The 27460-nt window shown below is 39.5% G+C and overlaps 1 protein-coding gene across 19 annotated transcripts in view; it reads left to right on the plus strand.

The window, feature by feature from the left end:
• Positions 1-27460, plus strand: part of LOC129780063 (phosphatidylinositol 4-phosphate 5-kinase type-1 alpha) — a 173617-nt gene that overhangs the window by 95975 nt on the left and 50182 nt on the right. For 17 of the 19 annotated variants that reach the window (XM_055787946.1, XM_055787951.1, XM_055787943.1 and 14 more), the window contains 8 exons: positions 5067-5420; positions 10682-10824; positions 10890-11064; positions 11125-11459; positions 12573-12602; positions 15956-16048; positions 16121-16253; positions 16318-16405. In XM_055787946.1, coding sequence (XP_055643921.1) covers positions 5067-5420; positions 10682-10824; positions 10890-11064; positions 11125-11459; positions 12573-12602; positions 15956-16048; positions 16121-16253; positions 16318-16405 — 1351 coding nt within the window. The remainder of the gene's footprint in view (positions 1-5066; positions 5421-10681; positions 10825-10889; positions 11065-11124; positions 11460-12572; positions 12603-15955; positions 16049-16120; positions 16254-16317; positions 16406-27460) is intronic. The other 2 variants (XM_055787944.1, XM_055787947.1) reach the window with 1 other exon arrangement.

The raw sequence follows: 27460 nt of genomic DNA on the forward strand, positions 1-27460 counted from the left end.
TATAATTCTTCATCATGTGATATCTTTCACATGTATCACTAAAATAATTAGTTTAGCGTCTTTCGCCGTTTTCTTTCTGTTTGAACATAACGAACAATGCTCTTTACATCTATCTTGACAGTGCCGCAATACATGGAGTTTTCCATAAATTTTTTCCTCAAGCATGGATGGCAATTGAGTACCGTTCTCTATTATTCATAGTAGCGCCGTTTTGGTTCGTGAATAAGTTCACAATACATTAAACTTCGCCTAGAAAAAGTGTGAACTGATACATTGTTGCATAAATTATAATATTAGTATACTTCTTTGCTGTGGTGGCTGAAACAACCGCAAAGGGTTAATACAGATTTCGATACAGATTTTTTGAAAAAAAACACAGATAAAAAGATTTTTTGAGACCAAAAACACAGATTTTATTATGGCCCTGGTGAACAGTAGCGGACAGTCTGAGAAGAAATTTGATTGTGTCTTTGACGCATATGTTTCCCAAAACTTATTTGCATCGTTGCATCGAGCAAAAATATACATTGTTCTGCTTCGTGGTTTTATTTTCAGTTTCATCCTAGGCAGCGATCAGCAAACACCATGTGTTAAAAACACCTGCAAGCTGAGCTGAAAATATTGCTGCTGTGCCGATTGTTTGCGCCGCTTAATGGAGACATTCCGAGGAATTAAATTGGCGTTTGTTGAATGGAATAACGGACTGTGCTATGGAATATGGTTGTTGTTTCTCTCTGTCGATTTGAGAGCCGATGTCGTGCATGTCACGTTGCATCGAGCGAGAGGTATAAGTTGTTTTGCCATTTGGTTTCAGAGACGAATGAACTGTAAACATTTGAAGCCTCAAAAATGCAACGCATACTTTATTTTTTTTGATTTTTTTTTTCAATCTAGACAACGATTAGCCAACACCACGTGTTAATTTTTCTAATTTTTTTCCTTCTGGAGGGGGTTTGTATGAATTAAGGAGTGTCTGCGGGCATAGTGATGGCTTTTTCCGATCGATAATTCAATTTTCGAGGATTCGAGCATTGTTTCCGTCAAAGTTCAGTACGTTCCAATCCGGATGTAAAGAGCGTTGAGATCTGTGTTCTTCGGTTATACACTAAAGGTTGCCGACATTTGTTCCTCTGCGGTTGCTGTCACCGCCACCGTCATCACACTATCGATTCGGTTCGGATTTTCTGTTGCCGTTCTGTGAAATTTTATGGGAATAATGTTTTTAGGGGCGTTGGCGATGTAAATTTGCTAAGGGATACTGGAAAACTACACCCAAAGTTAATTTTTAGCACATGTTATGGCATCCCGATTTATTACATTAAATGAGCTGAAAAATAACAGAAAATGTTCTACTCCCCAACACATGTATATCATTCGTATAATATGTATGCTAGAGCCAATATGAGCGAGCGAAACTGGAAACACATTTAAATGAAAACATATGAAAGCTTTTCGTATAGTTTGCCAAATACACGGCCCAGACAGAGAAAGATATATTCTCGTTCATATTCTGCTTTATCCTCTTAGAAAACACTTTCCAACTTCCAACATTTTATGATGAGGTGTAATATTATCACGCTTATATATAACAGCACTGGCAGCTATATGGATAGCGTGGTCGTGTGAAATAGCTTTGCATTCCAGCCGGCCTTGGTTCGATACCCATTGACGTCGTATGGACTTTTTTTTGGCACAATCCCAAATGAAATGAGAAAATAAAACAGAAAGAGATGTCTGCTCGTATATATACAAACCATCTTTAAACTTTTAAAACAACTCATTATTTGCGCATTTGACCTTCCAGCATACGAAATGGCATCATTTCTGCCAAAGATGAAATGTTTTCTGCCAACTCTAGTTTGGGTGTACATGGATAATCATTGAATTAATTAAATTGACAGCCCTTGATGGAGTCCTATGTCCCTCCGGTTATGTTCCCGACATCACTCATCTTTCTTATAAATAATTCGTTTTTTACATGCTCAGTTAAATAGATTTTAAGAAACCGAACTGTTATGTTTTAGCATTCTCACTCAACTCTGTCTTTAATAGAATACTAAATCGATTACTCGCGGCCGACTCGAGTTTAGTGAGGAGATATATTTTCTGGAGTTGAAGTTGATATCTGGATATCTGGATATCTTTTACGCGGTTTTTTTTTCGTGATTTTATTTTACGCGAGAGCGTGTGCGAGTGTGGTTGTGACGAGCGCGCGCCGGTGACGGGGCAATATTTTTTATGCGATTCTCTCGAAATTACGTGATTTTTCTTGCACGCACGCATCAGTCGCTTAAAAAAGAATTCAGTGTAAGCAGAATGTGACAATGTTGATGATTATGCCAAAGTCTTAATGCTATTCTTTTTTCTATTTTCTATTTACATTTTGAACTAGTTTACTGTTAATAGGAAGGAAACCGATTTCTCGCGAAGAAAGAAAAAAGGTATGAAGATATAAAGACAATCATACACGAAGAACGATATCCTTAAGGCCATCGATTCGGGCCATATAATAAAGTTCTGACCGAATCAACAAATTTTGTTTAAATTGTCGATAGAATGAAATGTGGGAGTTGTGGGGCCCAACATAAAAATATTAAACTCTTCGTCTTACCCACATCTACGCTACATCTAATATATACAGCAAATAAAGACATGAATATGTGAGATCTTCTTCTTCTTCTTCAATGGCACTAACGTTCCTAGAGGAACTTCGCCGTCTCAACGTAGTATTACTTGCGTCATTTTTATTAGTACTTAGTTAAGATTTCTATGCCAAATAACACGCCTTGAATGCATTCTGAGTGGCAAGCTCTAGAATACGCGTGATCACAGTGCAAGTCGGAGGAAATTTCTTTGACGAAAAATTCCCCCGACCAGAACGGGAATCGAACCCGAACACCCGGCATGTTAGTTATGACGCTAACCACTCGGCCACGGGTGCACATAAATGTGAGATCTGGAAAATGCTAATTTTGATAAGTTCCGAAATTATTTTAAAAGACTTAACAGTTCCACTATTTGAGGTACAAAACAACCTTTCAAAATTGATTTCCAGAAAAAAAAAATCATCTTGGAAGGTTGCCTTAATCAAATCAATTTGTTTCCTGAACAAAGTTGAACGTTTTTGATAGAGTCTGATTACATTAAACTGCAATTGTATTGCAGTGGTTCATAAAATAGACCTCAAACGCAGGAAAAAGTGTGTGTTAAAGATTTTTGAAAGCGGATTGATATACCGTAGCATAAATTGGCTGTTTTTCTATTTTCAGTCGCAGACTGGTTCATCTCTGATTGACACTTATTGTTTTGATAATACCGGAGGTAATATCTGTTATTGTAGAGATATTTATGTATTTTTATTTATCTTTACAGAATGTCATCGAGCTGATTGATGTTGAATAATTGTATTTTTATACACATCAGAGATATTTGGAATTATACTTGATATGTAGCTTATGCCATAAACCGGAAAGCTTTAGTCACATTTACGGAAGAAAGAAATCGGAAATCATAAACACCTTTGAAGCTTTTTTTCTGTTGTCGTTGGCATAGTATTCAACGCCCCATAGACGCTACGTTTGTTCGCAAACAGAGCGAGAAGGTAACTTATGTCTTTTGTTGGCTTGTTTCCGGTGCAAAGTTCTATCAACTTTTCCGATGTTTTTTCGTTCGCCGAATATCGGAAGCAATTCGAGAAAACCTTTTCTTTTGTTTCGATAAGAATCAAATACACAGACTCTCTGCAAATTGCACATTGCGATGACACTCGGACGGAACTTAGTGCTTTATCAAAAGTTAATTTTCAAAGCGAGAGCAGCTTAATTCCACCACCCGTCCCGCATCAATCCCCCCCCCCTCGTTGGGGTGGCGAGAAAATAAAACGCATGAGATGAAAAGATTACATACGTGTGGGAAATACAAACGAGAAGAGTTTTAATGCTCTGTTCATTCGAGAGATGAGGAGAGGCCCTCTGCTCGTCGTCGTCGTTCGTCGGGTTGAAACCCATTTAAGTGCCTCATCTTAGGGATAAAAGGACTTCTTACCTTTATCGTAAACATACATTTGGCAGTGGAACTTGAAAGGTTCGGAGAAGATTATAAAAAAGGTTTTTTTTTTCACATAAAATAACATTGTAGAAATTAGAACACGATACAGTGGGAAAATCGATTTTCAGCAAAGTTTTATATCAGATCGTTTTTTTTTTGTTTTAGAAATACTCCTTTCGATCGTTTTTAAATCATGTTATCACATTTTCATAGCCTCCATCCTGTGAGGAGTTCTATTTCTAACACAGCTCCATGTTCAACGGCACATACAAACACAGCGCAACATTCTGATTTCTCGATTTCTTTACGACGAGGAAATGGCCGAGGGAAGGAGAAAAACGGTCACATTATCATACTGTTATCGCTTGTATGCATAATGATATAGTTTTTTTTCCTTTTTTTCAAGTGAAAGCATAGCTCGCCCGTTGCTTGCGCTAATCAATGTATTGAAACAATCTCAGTATAAATTGCTGCAGTTTTTCTTCTTTTTCTACTCACAACACTGTGGTTCTCAGCTCAGTCCTGGCCAATAAAAAATGTTATCCTTATTCAGGGTTCATGTTTCCTGAGCGAACTAATGAAATGTATTCAGGTTAAGGGATAGTTTTTGTTTGTAGAGCTATTGCCTTGAGATGCTACTAGCATATTCAAACAATTGCCGGCTGTATACGTAATACGAGCATCGTCTGGTGGAGAAGATTGTGATACTATGTAATGTAATCGATACAAAAATACAGGGTGATCAGGATGAACGATCATTTTGGACTTTTTGCTATGAAAAAAATTTTGGTGGAATTTGCGCAAAAAAAAAAGGTTAAGCAAAACTGTGATATCACAGCTGCGGTTTTTGAGCCTGTGTGGGACCGCGGATAAGGTCAAAATTCCTAGTTGTAGAGGGACTTTGGTCATTTGAAAAATACGAACGCTGATAACCTTTTTTTTCTGATCACCTTGTAATTACAGATATCTAGTTATCAAACAATGCTCTAATTATTTTCGTTTTCTTTTTTTTCCCCCAGATGTCGGCAGAACTGGGGCCGCGGCCCCACCGGCCGAAGTCGGACAAGGAGCGCAAGATTGGCCATCGGCGGGTGGGCGAAGGTGGCGAGATTACCTACAAGAAGATCCAGACCACCCAGATTATGGGCTCGATCCAGCTGGGGATTCAGCACACGGTCGGCAGCTTGGCCTCGAAACCCCGACGAGATCTGCTGATGATGGACTTCTGGGAGCTGGAGACGATATCGTTTCCGCCGGAGGGATCCAGTATGACGCCGGCGCATCACTTTAGCGAGTTTAAGTTCAAAATCTATGCTCCAATAGCTTTTAGGTACTTTCGGGATCTGTTCGGCATCCAGCCAGATGATTTCATGGTGAGTTTGGCGGTTATAAAACATTTGCTTGCATCTGCCCGAAACACATTCAACCGGAAGATATCCATCCTAAAGTAACAAATATCATAATGCCGTTCGCTCTAATTCTATTTATCCGGATGTTTAACAATGAGGAAGGAGGTAACATTCCAGATTCGAAGATGATGGTTTTTATCAAATCCCCTAACGATACATCAATTCAAAGGATGAAAAAGATCTGAATAAATACTTTCAATTTTGCTTAATCTTTGTATTTTTATGTGCAGACTATTAAATCATGGAATCATACCGATATTATCGATTGATAAATAAAAAGTGGAATCGTTTATCGTTTTATCTTTTGAACGAACTGATTATCAAACCACTCATATTTGCCGGCAAAGAGGTACGACCGTTCAAAACCTTGCATTCCAAGAGTCACTCTCTCGTTTTCGCAACTTCGAACTTACACCCCGGCACAGAAATGAAAGACGTAGTCCTTCGTCAATAATGAAGGATTTCGAATGTCTTTAACTCAACCATTTCTTAATAGATCGCAAAGATGTTTGCCTGAATTGATAAAAAAATAGTTCTACGCAACCATCCATAGTATCATAATGAAGAAAATTATATATTTTTTAAACGAGTTATAGAATAATTACATTATCTAAATGCGCTAAATCCTACATTTTGATTGGCTCAATTTTTGTTCCTCAAGTTTTTCCGTCTGAATGGAGCAACCAAAGAAAGCACAATTTGAATACATCCATACCATTGCGGAAACAACCGTAGCTACCTACCATCAGGTATCATTCTATCTAAGGGAAGAGAAGACTAAGACTTACATTACATCTGTACTGAAATATGAATAGGAAAGCGCTATGTAGTTCTACGGCCCTCCGGTTATGTCCCCGACATTACCCACCCTTTTTGACTAGTCTTATTCCGACGACATCTCAAAATATCCATTTACTTATCATCATGTCTAGGTCGGTCATCGCTTATTTGACCCAAAATGTCTTAAGCTGATTTTTTTTTTTAAAATTCGGAAACATGAAAATCTGTAGCGAAATTAGTGATTTTTGGATACAATCTTTTTGCTAACTGTAATTTCAGGAGGCTTCAATTAATCTGTAAGATGAGTGCAAACGATTCCACTTTGAAGTATGCAAGAAGTTATCTTTTGTACTTCTATACTTTTTTTCTCAGCGAACACTATTAGTATTCCAACAATGTTTCTTGAGAGAAAAGATCACAGATAGTAGATAAGTCGTCTTATAAACGATCCCAATAAAAAAAATGGAAATGGAATCCTGACTAGCTACCACCAAGTTTTAAAAATGATTAACGAATGAGTATTAGGGTTGAATCAGCTATTTTTGTCTTTGTGAAATTATGCAGATAACCAGTACCCAATCATTAAATGCCTGATACTTGGCAACGAGACATGAATATAAGAGTATGACACGCACAGAAGTGCATTTTGTTGCAACTAAGGCCGTTAACCGAAAATTTTTATAGCAATATTTTTTATGTATGTCAGCTTTCGTTATGAACAAGAGTTACATGATTGTTCATGATTGATCCGAAAACTTGTTTCAATGGCTAAAAATTGCTTTGAAAACAGACTATTGAAATCACACAAACCTGTATATAAACGAATGCCCGAAATGCCCGAATGCCGGAAATCCACTCAGTCATGATTGCGCAGCGGTTGATGTACGATCGCTGGAATCTGTCAGATTTCAAAACGAATAAGTTAGGGGAAATCGGCGTTGCAAAATAGATGCAAGGTGCGTGTAATTTTGTACCCGCATGCATTTTTGCACTCCGGAATGTGTGCGGACTTCAAAAGCGGTATGGACACAATGTTTTGGCTCGGTTATACAAGACTGCATTGAAAGATATCCTTTCATGTCTGCAGCTCACTGAACTACTACATATACCGTTTGGCAAAATATTGATAACAATTTTCTGCGATAACGTCAATAACGTGGGTTGAACAATTTGCGTTCAACTTGCATGTCAAAATCAAAATTAAGCCCCTGAAGTTCATCGAATCGAGCAAATTTGCGGTTCGAGAAGTACGTGAGTCCACGATAAATGAATGAAATGAACAAGGCATCATACCATACGTCAGACTGGCAACGAAGAACGTAATCTATCACAATGTATGAATTGACCTAAATTGGATTTGTTCACAATTCGGAAGTTGTTACATTTAATCACCAGTTTTATCAATAATTTAATCAATACACTCAAATGATTACTAAACCAACGGCAGTCCTACGTCAACTTTGTGGTTATAGCTTAGGTATAACCCACCCATAATTTTTCATGCATGTTTGGTGTTTAGATTTTCAATTTATCCCCCATATCATCCTGTTAATTACGATGACGATGAAGTAGTCCTACGTCAAAATCTTTGAGCAAAGTGTGTTGTGAAAGATGAAAATATATTTTGAAAAATAAATGGTTTTGATAAAACAAATAATCATTTTGATGTCGTTGCTATGTCGAGAATTTCCCTCCTAGCCCGAGTAACCGGGATATATTCATAAAAAGCAATGAACACGAAACAAACACAGGTGCACTCTATCTTTCAAAGTAGTGACGTCATTTCCTCTTTTGTACTTAGTTGAGATTGTGATGCCCCTGGACTGGAAAAAAAAATTTGAGTGGTAAGCTAAAAAAACGCTTGTGCTAGTGCAAGTTGAAGTATTTTTCTTTGATGACAAAATCCGTCGGCGCATGAACGGGAATCAAGAAGTTTCAACACGTCAAGAGATTCGTCCTCGAAGGCTTTCTGAAACATGATTTTTTGCTGGAGGCATGACGTTTTTTTCTCTTTAGTGGTTTTTTGAGTTGGTCACATTAGAGGTGGGCAAAACGGTTCATTTCAGTGAGCGGCTCAGAGCCGCTCGTTCATTGAAACGACTCAGCTTATTTGAGCGGCTTTTTTGATCCAAGACTCTTTTGAACCGCGGCTCTTTTTTGAGCTGAGACTCTTTCCAAAAGCGGCTCATTTTTGAGCCGAGACTCTTTCCATAGTGGCTCTTTTTCGAGCAACGATTTTTTTGAGCCGAGACTCTTTCCAAAAGCGGTTCTTTTTTGAACCGTGGCTCTTTTTTGAGCCGAGACTTTTTCCAAAGACGGCTCTTTTGTGAACCGCATCTCTTTTTTGAGCCGGGACTCTTTTGAACCGCGGCTTTTTTGGAAAGCGGCTCGTTTTTTTGAACCGTGGTTCATTGGTAAAGAACCGTGGATCGTACGCTCGTTCTGACGAACCGGCTCAAATGAGCGGCTCGTGAGCGCTCGCCCATCTTTAGATCACATTGTGCTATTTCAAGACGATGAAAAATTTGTTGAGTGAGATTCGTATTGTTTTGCTCGCGAAAAAAAAAGACATCATGAGATGCACGAATCTATGATTCGTTTAAAAAAAAAGGGATTTTCTCTTCTCGTATCGCCAGCGTGATATTCTTTGTTCACCATTTGGCTCACGTGAAATAAACCTATCATGGAAGATCGCTCTAATCGTTTGAAACAGTTGGGTAAATAATTTCGTTGCAAAAATTGTCATAACCTAATAATATTTAATTATATTCGCATCGACCGATTATGTTTCTGAATTTTAATAGTGTAAAAATGTTTTATTTTGATTGATTTTTTTTGCTATCGTGATTTTGACGTAGGACTAAGTTTAACCTTTCAATAGAAGGGCCTATTTTAAATGTAGTAGACATTTCGAGCGCAGTTTAATTTCTTTGACGTCGGATTACGTCTTTCATTTCTGTACCGGGGTGTAAGCTCAAATTTTCCAAAGCGAGAGTTACACTTAAAGTACGAGGTTGTGAACGTCAATGCCACCGGATGAGTGGTATGATAATCATCCGACCCGAAAACTTATTTCAATAGCTTTTCTTTGATTTGGAATCAGGACATTGAAATCACACAAATCACAGTGTTTGAAATCACACAAATCACAGTGTTTGAGTATATTGATATTAAATTACTGTTTTAAAAACTACTTTCTACACTATTCTCTTTCTATAAACTACTTTCTACACTATCGAACCCGAACCCATGATAAGGTGTGATGCTAACCACTCGGCCGCGGGAACGCTAACAGGGCGAGGTAGTCTAACCATTTTATGCATATGTGGCAGGGTTCGCCCACATGTTGCTCTCCGCGATTGGCACAGCGCTCTTTGGTGCAATAAGCTGCTGTGTGACCAACTGACTTGAATTTTTGACAAGTTATTGGCTTTGGCACGAAGATTCGCACGGGTAGTCAAAATTTTACTACCAGAACCTATTCAGAGAGGCGGAACCAGCAAAAGTGTCGCTCGGCGTAAATTCCTTTCCCGGGTTGACGACCGTCCAAGATTTTAGTCATTTATCAATCTTCTCTTTTTCTACGTCATGGGAGAGAATATATACTAGCTATTCTAGGGTAAAAGGCTTATCAGCAATAATCACAATTGCTTGCTTTCGATCAGACACGACAGTTTGCAGTTTATTCGGTCTAACCTTACAAATTTCTGCTGCGGAGTCTGTCATGATCTGAATGACCTTCAGAGCTTTACTATACGGTTGGGATCGGAAAAAAACAACCAAGGACCAGTGCATTGTACGGCACATGGAGCGGAAACAGCAGAGGGGAAATTCGAGAACAGTGGGAGAAGTGAAATCAAAAGTGGGAGAGGGAGAGTAGAAATATTGGAGGACTGAGGGGAGACGCTGACATTTTTTTTTCGAGGAGAACTGGTATGGTGAGCTGACTCGTCTCTGGAAGAACCATCATCCAACGTAGAGACACGTTCTGTGTTTTCATACAAAAGAAGGAGTCACTCGTTCAAAATCTGATAGTCTCCTTTGACCACTGTCTCCACACTTTTCGGATTCAATCAACCGAAGACTTAGCTGAATATTTTTTTGTATTTTATACTAATTGACATACGAAAGAGAAACAATTACCTACGAATTCTTGTTCGACCAAATTTTGATCGTAACACCCTTTATGTTTAACATGTGAGCTACCCTTTCACCTAGTCTCATTTATCATCAGAAGATTTTACAAAAATCATAATCTATTTTTTGAAATTTTTCCTTTTTGATTTGAGTGGATATTAGATAAGGGTTAATTGAACTCCGACGAATGTCCTTCGATGAATGTGTGGTATAAATAGCTTTCGGGTGAATGTTATAAAATCTTGTTTGGAAACATGTGATCGATGAGTAGTTTTAAACTAACACACGTTATGCCTACCTTTTTTCAGATGTCAATGTGTTCAGCTCCACTGCGAGAGCTCTCGAATCCGGGCGCGTCAGGTTCGATATTTTATTTAACCGACGACGATGAGTTCATCATTAAGACTGTGCAGCATAAGGAGGGAGAATTTTTACAAAAACTGTTACCAGGGTAAATTACAACTGTTATTTCTCACCATTGGTTTTTCATGCTAATTCCTCTCGTTTCCTTTCTAGATATTATATGAATCTGAATCAGAACCCCCGTACGCTATTACCCAAATTCTTCGGGTTGTACTGCTACCAGTGCAATAGTAAAAATGTCCGACTGGTGGCCATGAACAATCTGCTGCCCTCGTACGTGAAGATGCATTTGAAATACGATCTGAAAGGATCAACATACAAACGAAAGGTATGTGTTTCTTCTCAATCCGACAACCAGCAAATTATTTTCTTCTAAACTACTCAACAGGCCAACAAAGCGGAACGAGCCAAATCTTCGCCCACCTACAAGGATCTGGACTTCATCGAGCACCATCCGAACGGCATATTCCTCGAGGCGGACACCTGCAACGCACTGATCAAGACGATCCAGCGGGACTGTCGGGTACTGGAGTCGTTCAAAATCATGGACTACTCACTGCTGGTTGGGATCCACAATCTGGATCTGGCTCTGAAGGAGAAGCAAGAAGCAGCGGCCAAAGCGAAGTCCGAGGGCGAGTCTGACTACGAAGATGCACCGGAGGCGGATCAGTATATGGTACAGGAGCGGGAAGAACAGCGGACGACGGCTCTCAACAGGAGTAGGTAAGATGGACAAAATCTGAAACCAACACTCGATGATGGCTGTATATGTTGCCTCGCTTTCGCTGTTTCTAAACGGTTCTTTTACGGTTGATGTCCCGATAGCCGAGCTCTCAGTCGTCGGTTTGCGGCTTTTCGGTGGAAAATTTTATGTTTGGGTTTGTTGCTTTAATTGCGTTTCTCGACGACGGCTGAGGGATGCATCGCATGCAGGATTGGCTTTGAAGATTGTCGTTTTTCGATGGTACTGCTGCACCCACACTGAACCAATGACACGCATATATCCCCGGTATACATAATCGATTTTTGATTGGATTGTATGCAGGGATAATTCGGGAATGGTATTCATAACAAATATACTCTACAGATGTGTTTTTAAGGTGCATGAATATATAATAAACTGTTAGGACAGTTAATTGGGTGTTCAATGTGATCATAACCAAATTATGGTTGTGATAGATAATTTAATTTACTAACAGTTAAACAGACATTCGATTTTTTTTAACAAATCGGAGCCTGAACATTCGTTTGAGTTCATTATTGTCGTTAGTTTTAGGATTGTAAATATTTAATCATCAGTGTATGCATCATCCACATTTCATATTCAGAAAAACCGTTCTTTTATAAACTTCGTTTCTGATCGTTTGTGTCAACACACAATCTGGAAGGATTGAGCACTGGATGGGAAATTAGGAGACAACAAAGAGTTCAACGTTCATTGCTCGTGTGATAACGGTTTTGTACATATACCCCAACCAGGGATACATTTCAGAGGACCAAAGTTAGCACAATTATTTAAACACCTCACAGCCAATTGCACCAATACCCTTCGATGTCTCGTTTTATTAGTTCTCCAGTTCGGTTCCTTACCTACGCAAGCAGGAAATGATTTCTTAGCGAAGAACTGTGCTGATTTGCGTTATTCGCTTCATATTTTAAAGCCTGTTTGTTCCTTTTTCCTTCGATTTTTCCGCGCCTCCCCATTTTATCTAGCGTTTATTTCACTGTCACTAGCTGTAGTTCCGGATGCAGCGTCTGCCCAAAACTTTCCAGCACGTTTCTCGAGGAAACAATAATATTAAACCACTCATTTTTCCCGTTCTCAACCCGATACAGGAACACTAGCTACGGAAGAATGCTAATTAGGTATGGTTGATTCATTGATATGAGACACATAATACTAGGAAATGCCCTTGCTTCATCATACTCATCTCTGTCAGACCTTTAGCTAGGGAATTGTGAATCCTAGAGATGTTACTTATTTATTTTATGTTTACTTCATTAAAATTCCGATTATGTTTCTATATACATAGCGTGATGTTTGCCAGGGGTCCAATCTTCCAATGATTCCAAATATACATTTTTGCCAGAAGATCAAAAAACAAAAACTAAGGATCGCGATACGTACGGGGTATTTGTCGAACGCAGTGTATCCATTCCTATGGAACGTTCGGACAAATACAAACTTTTGGTAGCCCTGACAAGAGCCGATGAATGAATGCTTTCATTGCGTGAGAACGCGAACGTTTCGCGAAGCAAGGAAACACCAATTTGAGCAGGTTTTCAAGTAAACTCTCAAAACTAACATGTATTGTTGATTGCTCACTGTCTAGAGCGGCGCTGACACACTGAATTTACTAAATATTTACGTAGTTTTTCAGTATCTCATAATAACATTGTATTCCCAACGCTCCAAAAATACTCTAACCAGCAACAGAAACGCCACTTTGACGCCACTTTTAACCCGGATACAATGCTCGAATTCACGAAAATTAATTGTCAATCGGAAAAAGTCACCAATAAGTAATTCACGATTTATCAGCAATCCAGCTAGCGACCAGATGCCAGCGGAAGCTAGGGTTTCCAAATGGTTTTTCTCCAGGCCGAGTGTTTAGTTTAGTTTTCAAATATTATCTTTTTAAGGCTAGTGGTGAATGAGCTGAGAAAATTTGAGTCGGAGAAAGAATTATTTGGAAAAATTCGATGCACTCTAAAATAATATTCGAAGTAATCAGTAATGATGATGATGTTTTTAATAGTACAGAATATATTCTATTTATTATATATATATATATATATATATATATATATATATATATATATATATATATATATATATATATATATATATATTATTTTGAAGTGCATCGAAATTTTCTAAATGATCATTTAGTCGAACGTTTTCATGGTCTTGAAAAAGACGTGTTTGTGTGGTTTTGAAGAAGTTCGAGATGGGTGATTTATGATTCATTTTTCTCGCGGGAACAATACACGAGATTTTTGCCCTTATCGCCAGTGTTCGTAGTGCACTCAGCATGTATCGCGAAAATTATTCTTATGCTAGACACAGCGCGGCCCGGGGACATTAAATATTCCCCCCTTTCACCGTTATCTATTTGATAGCGCATGAAATCTACAACTCGTACGTGTGGTTCTATCAAACACAACCGGTCGCCACATAACAGTATAAAAAAAAACGATGCAGTAAGTTCTTCTTAATATTTCTTTTCTGCTTTGCTTCTGCTCGTCAGTGCAAACTCTGCACTATGCTTACTTTGCGCATATCCTGCGAACGCATTCTGTGACAAATAAAATTGCACGCCCATTCAACACGGTAGCAAAATAGAAACTGATGTAGACCAGATTGAGCGCAATATTTATAGTGCTTTCAGGGCCATCCAGCGACATGCATCAACCGCTGAACAATCTTGACTTCGATGGACTGGAGCATATCTATAAATTTGAGTGGTTTCAGTAATTTGCTTTCAATGGAGTTTATGAGCTATGGTGAAACATTTTTGGGTCATTAAGTAACCAACATCACTCATACACCTTGTGTTTTTCGAAAGTATTTGTCTTACTACTTCATTCAGCCAACAAATTTATTATTCCTCAAATCCTTGCACCTCAAACGTAACGCTATCGTTTTCAAAATTTCAAATCTAGACCATTGTACAGATCCAGAAATGGAGTGGTGAAAAAACACAGAAGCACTCTCTACCAGACCCCCTGGGCATCGACGGACAAAATTGTATCATTGTGTGCGATATCTATCTTCCATTCTTCCTTTGTTTTAAGCAAAACAGCTCTGTCTTACATCAGCTTTGAGAAGGACTGCTGTCTGCTAGCTAGTGCGAAACTGTGACTCACATAATGATGATCATGGTTTGAATTATAGAGGCTTCAACATTTATCCACATTGTCCGTTGAACGAATACTGCATTTACTATTTCCATTTCATAAAATCATACCTTATTTTCTGATTTGGTAATGCTTAGTAAGAACTCTTACGTTTCCGTTATTGTCACACTTACAAATTTATTTCAATTAGTTTTGATGTGTTTTGAAAAAATTGGAAGTGTTTTTGAGAGCCAGAAACCGTTATAGTATAGTAAATTTGAAAAAATGTCTTCCCGATTAGAATTCTAGGAATTTCTATGAAGCATGCTCGTTGACCTTCTCAGGTTGCTCAAAGATAACCCTCCGTTTTGAAGACTACGCGTATTGAATAACGGAATATATCGCCGGTCCGATTGGATTTTGAGGAGTTCCCTCGGTTACCTTCTCAGGTTTCCCACAGTTAACTTTCCACTGTCGCGATTAGATTTCGTGAAGAAAGATGCGATTAATAATAGAATAATGGTAGCCGGTCCAATAAATTGTGCAGGGGGCCTTTCTCGGGTTACCTGAAGATAATCTCTGCCACGAGTTGTTACACATGAAATTTTGAAATTTTCGTTTCGCCGAGTAGTGGATAGTTCGCGTGTACATAATCGTATCATTCTCTTCAGTAAATCCTGGTTCTTACCTCTTCCCACTTACAACTATCCATTCCATGATAATCAAAAAGGAACCACGCTATAGAGGTGACCCTTCTGGCCACGAATATCATGCTAGCATTCCTTCTCTTCCCCTGGTGACTGTAAGGACGTGACCGGCGGATTGCTTCTCTCAAGAGTCATTCAGTGTCTTTTTGTTCAATTTCGCTGGTTCAGGTCAATCACGAAGAACAACTACAAAGTGTACAGTCTACCCAAGCTGAAGCTGAAGAAGAGCCTGCCGGGCCACATGTGGCTCGCACGTTTTTCGTTCTAACCATAAAATATTGCTCAGAATTCCCGAATTGGCCGAATCCGATGATATTCATCAAACGCATCACTACTGAAGACGAGACGTGGGTTTATGAGTAGAATATGCAATTCAGATATTAGGCGACAGCTAAATCATGTCTACTCAAAAAATGAAAACTCTTTTCATAATTCATCCTCCGTATACACTAACAACTAGTAGAGTTCATTTATTCATTCAATCAGCCAACATGACACGCTGACAATAATTTCATCAAAATCGAAAGTATGATTTAAAACTCCATTAACAAAATCATCGAAATATATTATAAACAAAATATAAAAAAATATATATATTATACTTTGAGGAAACTATTATTGTTGACACCGTTTTCGAGCAGCCCGAGACTTATGCATTCTTTTTTTGAGTAGGTCAATCAACCGGCAGCGGCTTGTTGCTCATTCGACTGCAATGGAAAGTATTCAGGCTGAGAGCGAACCGATCGATGAGGAGGATGACGTACCGTAAGTTGGCTCCTCTACACTACATCACTAGATCTCTTAATTGTTTTAACATTAACTTCCTGTTCATCGCAGACCGGGTGGTATTCCTGCGCGTAGCGAGAAAGGTGAACGACTGCTGCTGTTCATCGGAATCATCGATATCCTGCAGTCCTACAGGTTACGGAAAAAGCTGGAACACACCTTCAAGAGTATTATACATGATGGTGTAAGTTGTGTAATGTGGAGATAGAAAATTGTGGTTGTTCTGACCGAGCTGTTCTTTATTTTAGGATACCGTATCGGTACACCGGCCCTCCTTCTATGCACAACGCTTCCAGGACTTTATGGCCAAAACAGTTTTCAAAAAAATTCCATCCCGTAAGTATGTCGATGTCCGGTTGTCTAAACTAGGTTTTTTATTGCGAAAATTCTCGTGTGGTTCTAGCGAGTAGTGTTCCAATGGTGGAGAAAATTCGCCTTAGTTAATTTGAATTTTGCATTGTATTCTAAATAGCGTTTGAACAACACGGCTTTCCAACCTTCTCGAAGAAAATGTGAAAAAATAATTTGATGAAAAAAATAGGGTAGATAGGATTTGCCCAATATTTTTTTTTATCTTTATCAAGAAGGCCATCAATCTTTGGTCGGTTCGCCGCTGTCGACTCCTTCTTCTTTCTTTGTTTTTAAGAGGCTTTAAACTTTGCAGTTCATTCGCCTCTAATGTCGACTCCTTGCATGAGAAATACATAAATCCTACTTATTAGCTCTCTCAGAAATATTTGAGATTAGTAGTTTATTGATATTACACCAAAATACTCCTCTGGATTACTTCATGGGCTACTCTTCTCTTAATTTTCATATTTCAATGAATTTAAAATATTATTCGTATTTTGAGCTTATTCTTAAACTTATGAATTGACCTTGTAGGGGATTTGACGATAATAATCGTTAGATTGAATTTTTACAGGCTAATATAACAATTACACAGTAATTATAAGTAATTTGACATCGAATACTCAACTGTATAAACAATTCACATGTTGATACAAATGGCAATTCATTGAACTCATCGCTGATTTGTCGGTGACATTGCACACATGAGGACCAACGTAATCAATCATGTATTTTTGTCTCTTCCAGTTGTGATGTTTCTTCAACCACGGAAATCAATTTCAGATTGTTATAAAGAAGCATAACGTTTTATGGCTATTGCCTATGCTAATGGGTTTATATTCCTGAGATCCACATAAAATTAATGAAAATACATTTTTGTCATATCTCTGGGTTTATAAATATCGTGATAAGAAAGCGACGCGATTTCGGAACGAGAACATTCATTCAATCACTTCTTTGGTATTAGCCAAGTGCTGTCCATCCGGGCAACGTGAGCGATCGGATCGGATCGAAACGGATGGGATAAAGACTAGCGAATATGACGGAACAACAGATGACATATGTAACCTCCGCACAAGACTTCCAGTGTCCCAACCGGTTTGCGAACTTCGACGGAGTCTGCCTTCCCATTGTCAACGATTGACCAATGTGAGGAGGCCCATACAAAGGTTATCTTGTGAAACCTTTCAATCAGTACACTCATCTGTTCCCTCACTTTTGTGAGAAAAGTAGATGAGTGCCTACTAGGTTACATTGATCGAAAAGCTTGAATCTAACTGAAACTATCCGGAAGGATGAAGTAATGGTCTTCAGACTTGTTGGAAATAATCCTTGATGCGAAGTTGATGAAACGGAGCAAGGTTTCTGAAGTTCACGGAGGACGCAAGAGTTTTCATTGAATTTCACTAAAGGCAGTGGATCCATTGAGACAAGACTCAAGAGTGGGAGTGAAATATCTTTTTATGCAATTGACTTTTTAGTACTTTCCAGTAAAAATATGAGGAAGAATAGTAGATCGAACCTGATCTGGGATCACAAGAATTGCTTGTATGATCGACGGATCGTATTCTATTGAGGAACGGATAATAGTGAAATGAGCACGGTCTCGAGTAGATAATGGAAGGCAAATACCAGACGATGAATAGTGGTGATAAATTCTCATAAACCTAGATTGTGTGTTTAGCCTAAGAATTTCTTAAAAAAAAATAATTAAAAGTCTGTTCGTGACTCCAAATTTCATTAGTATTCTGAAGAGATTTCCCAGAACCGGTTCTCTAGAGGTCATATTCCTGCCAAAACTCATGCATGTGTTGGGTGCATACAACCGAGAGCTACACGCAGACAATGTTGATGACAATGTGATTGTATTCGTTCCATTTTTGGAAGGTGGCTTCTAGCTGCTGAAGAGTGCGATGAACGCCCGGATGAGCCTCACACCATTTGACGCAAATCTTTTGGAGAAAGTTAATCACCTTTTGGCACTTTTGCTTCAAATACGTTTTGTGGTGGAACACCCAGTGTATTTTGAATCAAACCAGACCCTAAGGTTATTGAGGGTCAATGACTGGGTGATATTACTACCCAAAATATTGAGTTGCAATTGGGCTGGGAATCGCTTTCGAGTAAATACTACCAGTTCGGTTTTTTGCGGCGAGATATAGCAAGGCAATGAATATAGTCTGGTCTGCAAGTTTTCGGAATGTGGGCCTTTTATGGAAACCACGTCGTCGTCTGTCTTTGCGTGCATTGTTATGTCACTGATCTATTGATCGAGTTTCCAGGAGGTCATTTCCTCCGATAACTTCCCGGAACAGAATGAGATTCCCGGAATACGATTTAGTTCGACCTGATTCCAATCAGGCGGAGCCATGTTGTTTTCTCGTTGCGATACCAGGAATATTTATCAGAAGAAAGAATTTGATAATTTCGCTTCCGGGAGAAGAGTTGCTCGATGAAAAACAGGCATAGAATATTACAGCATCGTGAACGGTCTATTCAAAGAATCGCCGCCTACAAACGTTATTTGAAGACTATTTTGTGCTGGTAATTTTTTCCCTTTGATTTACTTCTGCAAGCAGCAGCGAAGAACGATCTAATGATCTGCAGAACTGAACAACATGTTGTTGTTTACATTGTGCGAGTCGAGTTTACAACAGGCTGAAGCATACATTAAAATGCCGTCGTTATGCAACTCTGTACGTATCTGTTGCTAAAAAATCGTAAATGTGGTTTTCGTAATACAGTGCGAGAAATTCCAATGTATAGTTGAGCAACTATTGGAAATGGTAAGGTATATAATCTTATCTGACTACAACGTGCTTCCAATAGCGAACAACAATTTGAGGTTATTGGAAGCACCTTTCATCTTTCATTTTCAAAAATCAATTTAATTTTTTTTTTTTTATCCAAAATATATATTTTTATTAAGGCTCATATGGCGTCAACCTGACGGGGCCGGGAGTTCAATATTTCGACAATGTTTGCCTTATAACTATGTTAGTAATATGTAACCGATTACTCGCGGTTGGCTCGAGGTTAGTATTACAAGTGTTTTCGTAATTGTGATGTTGCTGTCTTCAATGATCTGTACCTGTGCCCGACACGGGATACTTCCTATTGGGATGCAGCTGACCATTAATCAGCAACGCCCCCCTAGTCTGTACCCCATATCTAGCGTGGTGCGTCTTCTCGAGGAATCCAGGATAGAATGGTTACTAGCCGGCGCAATCATCAGCTCGTGTAGAGTTGTCATGAACGGTACAACCTTTGGCTTTTGTTGAATCATCAGTGGACTGCACAACCTTTGGCCCGTGTATCTGTAAAGAGTGTGTGTATGTATTGCCGCGACTAAGTAAAAGTTTATAGATCGAATAGGAGGGATACGAAACAGGGACACAACGAAGGAAAAATCATTAAACGTTGACATCGGCGATCAGGATCACGGCTACCTAAGATATCCCGGACGGGGATATCCGATTGTCTGCCTTTTGCTCTCAGTGCTCTAGAGAGCTGAGAGCGAGCAGCATGGAACCGGATACACGACCAGACAATATGCTCGATGTCGTGGTAGCCATCGCCACAATCACAAAGATTGTTTGCTGCGAGCCCAATTCGATAGAGATGCGCGTTTAGGTTGTAGTGATTGGACATAAGCCGAGATATCACGCGAATGAAATCACGACCGACATTCAATCCCTGAAACCAAGCTTTCGTCGAAACCTTAGGGATAATCGTGTGTAACCAACGACCGAACTCATCTTCACTCCACATGCGTTGCCAACTAACGAGTGTGTCCTGACGAGGAATGTGAAAAAATTCGTTATAAGTAATTTGCCTTTCAAAAAGTGTGCCTTCTGAAGCGTCCACCTTAGCTAGCGAGTCCGCTTTCTCATTCCCCGGAATCGAGCAATGAGAGGGAACCCATGCTAAGGTAATCTTGAATAAATTAAATCAATTTAATTGTTAAATTAAAAATCAGTTCATCTGCAATTTTGAGAAGTGTTCCATGAATTAAATTTTGCATTGAGTTAACAGGCTGTACGCTTTTTGAAATCTCACGCCATTCATCCCTTGCACTCTGTTCCGAGCTTAAATCCGCCAGAAATATACATTATAATTGAAGTCTAGACTCCGTATAGGCCTGGTCAAAACATAGATTTTATCTCGGAAAACTATGACATCGACTTTTTCCGGGGGTAAATTGATCACCGGGGTGAAATTGATCAAACGTACTAATGAAAACAAATTGAAATTTTTGAAGGTACAGTAGAACCTCAATAATCCGTGAGTATGAACCTTCTCTAAATTTTTCGATGAGTGGTAGGTTTTTGTTTTTTTGTTCCACATCAATACCGGACATAACAAGTAATGTCCGTTATTCGTTCGATTAATCAATTAATGACAGCAAAAGGGCTGTTATTCGACCAACTATTATTCTAAGCTACTAGAAAACAAAGCGAACCAATAATTTGTGCCGATTAATTTAATGAAAATTCAGAGTAAATCCCGAGTGAAACCACATCAGGTTTATCGGATTATATCAAATTTACCTCGTTGTGATGTTTCATTCCATCTTTGCAAAACACCTTAGTCCGTGTGTCAGTGGATTTTGGCACTGTCATTGGTCATTTTACGAGGGCGATCCGATAAGCACTTATGGCGGGTTTACACTAGGGAGATTTATAGCTATAGATGAATTTATTCACCTGAAAATAGGTGTAAACGGGTGAGAATAAATATGATACACTTATTCGAGGTATATATAACTTGAATAAATCAACATATGTAAACGCTTGTGAATTTCTCACTGGTGAGAAATCACTAAAGTTGGATGCAGTTCTACTTCAGGTGAATAAATTCACCGAAAATATGAATATATTCATTATAGAAGTTCACGCTGGTGTAAACGATTGATGCGATTTCTATAAATATCATCATATTTCTTCACATGAATATATCCCTAGTCTGAACCCACCCTTAGCCTCATCGCCCGATGGTATCAGTGTCGCATGAGAGATTACTTATCGTGTAGTTCATTCTCTTAAACGGCTACTGTCCAAATTACAGTCGAATCGGACTCGTAGTTTTGTTTTGACCGTGTGTGGAAGCGGACGTGTCTGCGGCTTTTAGAAAAATAGAAATTCCGCCGTCGCCACGGCCAAATTGGTCGAATTGCACTACGAACTGCTGCCCCATCCACCGTATTCTCCAGATTCGGCCCCGCGCTACTTTTTTTTGTTTCGAAACTTGAAAAAGTCACTTGCCGGGCAGAAATTTGAGTCGAATGAGGAGGTCATAGCCGACACGGACGTCTGCTTTGCAGGCCTCGAGAAAACGTATGTATTTTTCAGATGGATTAAAGAAGTTGGAGCATCGCTGGGTCAAGTGTATCGAGCTAAAAGGAGACTATGTTGATAAATAAATCGCCACTTTTCCAAGATTTTTGTTTTTTTCTGTAGGCTAAGTACACTCTGTCCAACTTCTATAAGACCACCCCGATTCTATATCGTTGCAACACAAACAGTTAGAATTCCAACAAGATACAGTTTTTGGTTCATTGGTTCGACAACTCGCAAGCAGATCGGACAAGTTTTTAATCGATCCAACAAAGGTGTTTTTTTCACATCGAATAATAGTGTTCTTTTTCACCGGTTGCGCTTGCGAGTGGAGCGAAGTTTAAAGTGGTGCGCGCTGAGGATCCAAATCAGACACATTCATCACACACGCCACACAGCCGCGGCAAGTAGAAATTTATTTTTCTTTTGTTTCCCTATCATTCCTTCTACCTTCTGTGCACGATTTACACCATTGTTCAACTTTGTGTTAACCAAATCGGCAAACGTTGGCATTAGGGGTGATCATTATTTCTTATATACCGTTGAACTTTTATTGGATTTTTTTTTTCATTTTATCATTTTATTTAACATAAAATAAATTGATTTTAATATTCGCATCATAACCCTATAAAAAATATTTCGAGGCAACAGTCACAATCTGGTTTGCTTGCGCTTTCTGACCTGGTGGACAACATTTTAAATGCTCTAAATATAAATGACCCTCTTAAAAGCATAGTATTATGTTTGCTTCCGATTGTGAGAACATTTTTGAAAGAAAAATGTGGTTTTTTAGCAGCGTTCATTTCCCTCGATGCCTGATTCAGTGCAAGAGGTCAAGGATTTGACCACTGTAATACAGTGGAATTGCAGAAGCATCATCCCTAAACTAGATCAATTTAAATTTTTAGTTCATAGTTCTAACTGTGATGTATTTTCCCTCTGTGAAACATGGCTTTCTTCAGCCGGCGAGCTGAATTTCCACGATTTCAACATTATTCGCCTCGATCGAAATGACTCGTTTGGTGGCGTATTATTGGGGATCAAAAAATGTCACTCCTTCTATAGAGTCACTCTCCCATCGATGATAGGCATTGAAGTTGTCGCTTGCCAGACACAAATCAATGGCAAAGACTTCTGCATTGCCTCGATATATATTCCTCCAAGAACCATGGTCGGCCGCCATCAGTTTTTTGATATCATCGCGGCATTGCCGGAGCCGCGGCTAATCTTAGGTGACCTCAACTCCCATGGAACAGCATGGGGGTCACACTATGATGACAGCCGTGCCACGTTGATTTATGATCTGTGCGACAACTTCAACATGACAGTTTTAAATACAGGGGAAGCAACTAGGATAGCCAACCCTCCTGCACGGGCAAGTATGCTAGACATATCACTTTGCTCTTCTTCATTATCCCTGGATTGCACGTGGAAGGTAATCCAAGATCCCCACGGTAGTGATCACTTGCCAATAATTTTATCGATCGCCAATGAATCAGGTTCTCGTGAGTCAGTCGATATTGCGTATGACCTCACGAAAAATATTGACTGGAGAAAATTTGCAGAAATAATATCTGAAGCACTTGTTTCAATGCATGAACTTCCTCCACTCGAAGAGTATAACTTTATATCGAGTTTGATTTACGAAAGCGCACTTCAAGCTCAAAGGAAACGTGTTCCTGCTACCACTTTCCGACGTCGTCCTCCATCACTTTGGTGGGACAAGGAGTGCTCGAAGGTCTACCTTGAAAAATCATCCGCTTTCAAAAAATTCAGGAAAACTGGATTAGTGGAATGGTTTCGAAAGTACCAAGCTCTAGAAGCCAAACTAAAAGGTCTGATTAAAGCAAAAAAGCGTGGATATTGGCGGAAGTTCGTCAATGGTTTGTCAAGGGAGACAGCTATGAGCACTCTTTGGAATACGGCTAGGAGAATGCGTGGCTGGAACCATACAAATGAAAGTGAGGAATACTCTGACCGTTGGATTTTCAAATTTGCAAGGAAGGTTTGTCCCGATTCCGTTCCTGCACAAAGCGTCGTACGCAACATTCCGCTCCAAGGCGATTATGAGAATTTTTCGATGGTAGAATTCTCAATTGCACTTCTCTCATGTAACAATTCAGCTCCGGGGTCGGACAAGATTAAATTCAACTTATTGAAGAATCTTCCCGATTTGGCAAAACATCGTTTGCTGAACTTGTTCAACAAGTTTCTGGAGCTGAATATAGTCCCGCATGACTGGAGACAAGTGAGAGTGATAGCCATACGAAAACCCAACAAGCCGGCTTGCGATCACAATTCGTATAGGCCGATTGCAATGTTATCCTGTATTCGTAAATTGTTAGAGAAAATGATTCTACTTCGTTTGGACAAGTGGGTTGAAACGAACAATTTGCTGTCAAATACGCAGTTTGGCTTCCGCCGAGGTAAAGGGACGAACGATTGTCTCGCGCTGCTATTTTCTGAAATCCAAATCGCATTTGCTCGCAAAGAACAAATGGCTTCCGTTTTTCTCGATATCAAAGGGGCATTTGATTCAGTTTCCATGGAAATTCTCTCAGAGAAACTTCATAATCGTGGACTTTCACCAATTCTAAATAATTTCCTGTACAATTTACTCTCAGAAAAGCACATGTTTTTCAATCATGGCAGCTTGAAATCTTCTCGTTACAGTTTTATGGGCCTCCCACAAGGCTCCTGCCTAAGCCCCCTCTTGTACAGTTTTTACGTCAATGATATAGATGATTGTCTAACTAGAGATTGCACGTTGAGACAACTTGCAGACGATGGAGTTATTTCCATCACGGGTACTAATCCCGCCGTTCTGCAAAATTCCTTGCAAGATACCCTGAACAACCTGTTCACGTGGGCTCTCAAGCTGGGTATCGAATTCTCTACGGAGAAAACCGAAATGGTCCTTTTTTCTAGGAAGCACGAACCCGCCCAATTCCAGCTTCACCTATCCGGCAAAACGATCAAGCACTCGATGTTTTTCAAATACCTTGGAGTATATTTTGACTCTAAATGTACCTGGGGAATACACATTGCGTATTTGAAACAGAAATGCCAGCAAAGAATCAATTTTCTCCAAACAATAACCGGAACATGGTGGGGTGCCCATCCAGGAGACCTCATTCAGTTATACAAAACAACGATATTATCAGTGTTAGAATATGGCAGTTTTTGCTTCCGATCAGCTGCCAGGATTCATATTCTCAAGCTGGAGAGAATACAATATCGTTGCTTGTGTTTGCATTCGACACATACGATGAGTCTCGAAGTTTTGGCAGGAGTACCCCCGCTTACTCTTCGGTTCACAGAATTATCCTACAGATTTCTCATCCGTTGCAAGATCATGAATCCATTGGTGATTGATAACTTCGAAAATCTACTCCAACTGACTCCTCAGTCAAGTTTTATGTCTCTATACCATGAGTACCTTACCCATGAAGTGCACCCTTCACCGGGCATCTCCAACCAAGTTTGCTTCCCATACTTTTGCAATCCCTCTGTCATTTTTGATCTGTCCATGCGACAAGAAATCCATGGAATACCAGATCACCTACGCTCCGATTACATTCCGGAGATATTTTCGGCAGAATATGGGAAAGTTGGATCTGATAAAATGTTCTTTACTGACGGTTCATGCATAAACGGGTCCACAGGCTTCGGCATCTTCAATGAAAATTCCAGTGCCTCTTTCAAACTCAAAGATCCTTGTTCCGTGTATGTCGCTGAACTGGGTGCGATATATTACGCATTAGGGATCATTGAAACATTGCCCATCGACCACTATTTTATTTTTTCAGACAGTCTCAGCTCAATAGAGGCAATCCGCTCAATGAAAGTTGATAAACGCTCATCTTATTTCCTAACAAGAATAAGACATCTATTGAGTGTTTTGGTCGAAAAACTATTCAAGATTACCTTAGCATGGGTTCCCTCTCATTGCTCGATTCCGGGGAATGAGAAAGCGGACTCGCTAGCTAAGGTGGGCGCTTCAGAAGGCACACTTTTTGAAAGGCAAATTACTTATAACGAATTTTTTCACATTCCTCGTCAGGACACACTCGTTAGTTGGCAGCGCATGTGGAGTGAAGATGAGTTCGGTCGTTGGTTACACACGATTATCCCTAAGGTTTCGACGAAAGCTTGGTTTAAGGGATTGAATGTCGGTCGTGATTTCATTCGCGTGATATCTCGGCTTATGTCCAATCACTACAACCTAAACGCGCATCTCTATCGAATTGGGCTCGCAGCAAACAATCTTTGTGATTGTGGCGATGGCTACCACGACATCGAGCATATTGTCTGGTCGTGTATCCGGTTCCATGCTGCTCGCTCTCAGCTCTCTAGAGCACTGAGAGCACAAGGCAGACAATCGGATATCCCCATCCGGGATATCTTAGGTAGCCGTGATCCTGATCTTCTGCTTCATCTATACCTGTTCCTCAGGAACGCCGATGTCAACGTTTAATGATTTTTCCTTCGTTGTGTCCCTGTTTCGTATCCCTCCTATTCGATCTATAAACTTTTACTTAGTCGCGGCAATACATACACACACTCTTTACAGATACACGGGCCAAAGGTTGTGCAGTCCACTGATGATCAAAAGCCAAAGGTTGTACCGCTCATGACAACTCTACACGAGCTGATGATTGCGCCGGCTAGTGACCATTCTATCCTGGATTCCTCGAGAAGACGCACCACGCTAGATATGGGGTTCAGACTAGGGGGGCGTTGCTGATTAATGGTCAGCTGCATCCCAATAGGAAGTATCCCGTGTCGGGCACAGATACAGATCATTGAAGACAGCAACATCACAATTACGAAAACACTTGTAATACTAACCTCGAGCCAACCGCGAGTAATCGGTTACATATTACTAACATAGTTATAAGGCAAACATTGTCGAAATATTGAACTCCCGGCCCCGTCAGGTTGACGCCATATGAGCCTTAATAAAAATATATATTTTGGATAAAAAAAAAAAGATACAGTCATACATTGTTGAATGTTTAGAATAAAGTATATTTAACGTCAATTTCGTTCAAATGATCTGTCCAGTTGAAGGATATTATCGGCAAAAAGAGGGCCTACGTGATTTTGCGGATTATAACTTTGTCATGACATATCTTGACCCACTGTCGGTTCATGTGAGCTTTGGCAAAACTCAGACGTCTTCCGATGTGAGATAGTGTAAGATGAGGAGTTTTAACCTTTTAAGCCCTCTTTATATGAGGATTTTTTACCAAAATTTGACGAATTGTCACCCGAGTAGTCATCTCCTGGTCTTATAGAAATTGGACAGAGTGTAACGGGTTTAAAATAAAAAATGAGAATTTTTTCAATCACATATAAAAAATATATTTTTTTTTTCATCGATTTCAGTATTTTTTATTAATAACATAATGTATTTTCTTCAAAAAAATGTCAGTGAATGTTTGAGTAAGGGCCGTGGTCTGCTGTTCGACGCAACTTTGTCGCGATGCTCTCACAAGAACGTTGTACGGCACTTACGTCCATTTTCCGGATACAATTTCGGATTCTTGTAGTGAGTTGCTTCGTGTCCTTGGCCCTCCAATTGTTTTTATACACTAGGGCACTGAATGAGCCAAAGAAATCCTCTATTGGGCGGCACTGGGGCAAGTTTGTTGGGTTACGATCTTTCGGCACGAATGGTATCTTTTTCTCCTCAAGATAC

Source organism: Toxorhynchites rutilus, chromosome 3, assembly GCF_029784135.1.
Source record: "Toxorhynchites rutilus septentrionalis strain SRP chromosome 3, ASM2978413v1, whole genome shotgun sequence".
Lineage (NCBI taxonomy): Eukaryota > Metazoa > Arthropoda > Insecta > Diptera > Culicidae > Toxorhynchites > Toxorhynchites rutilus.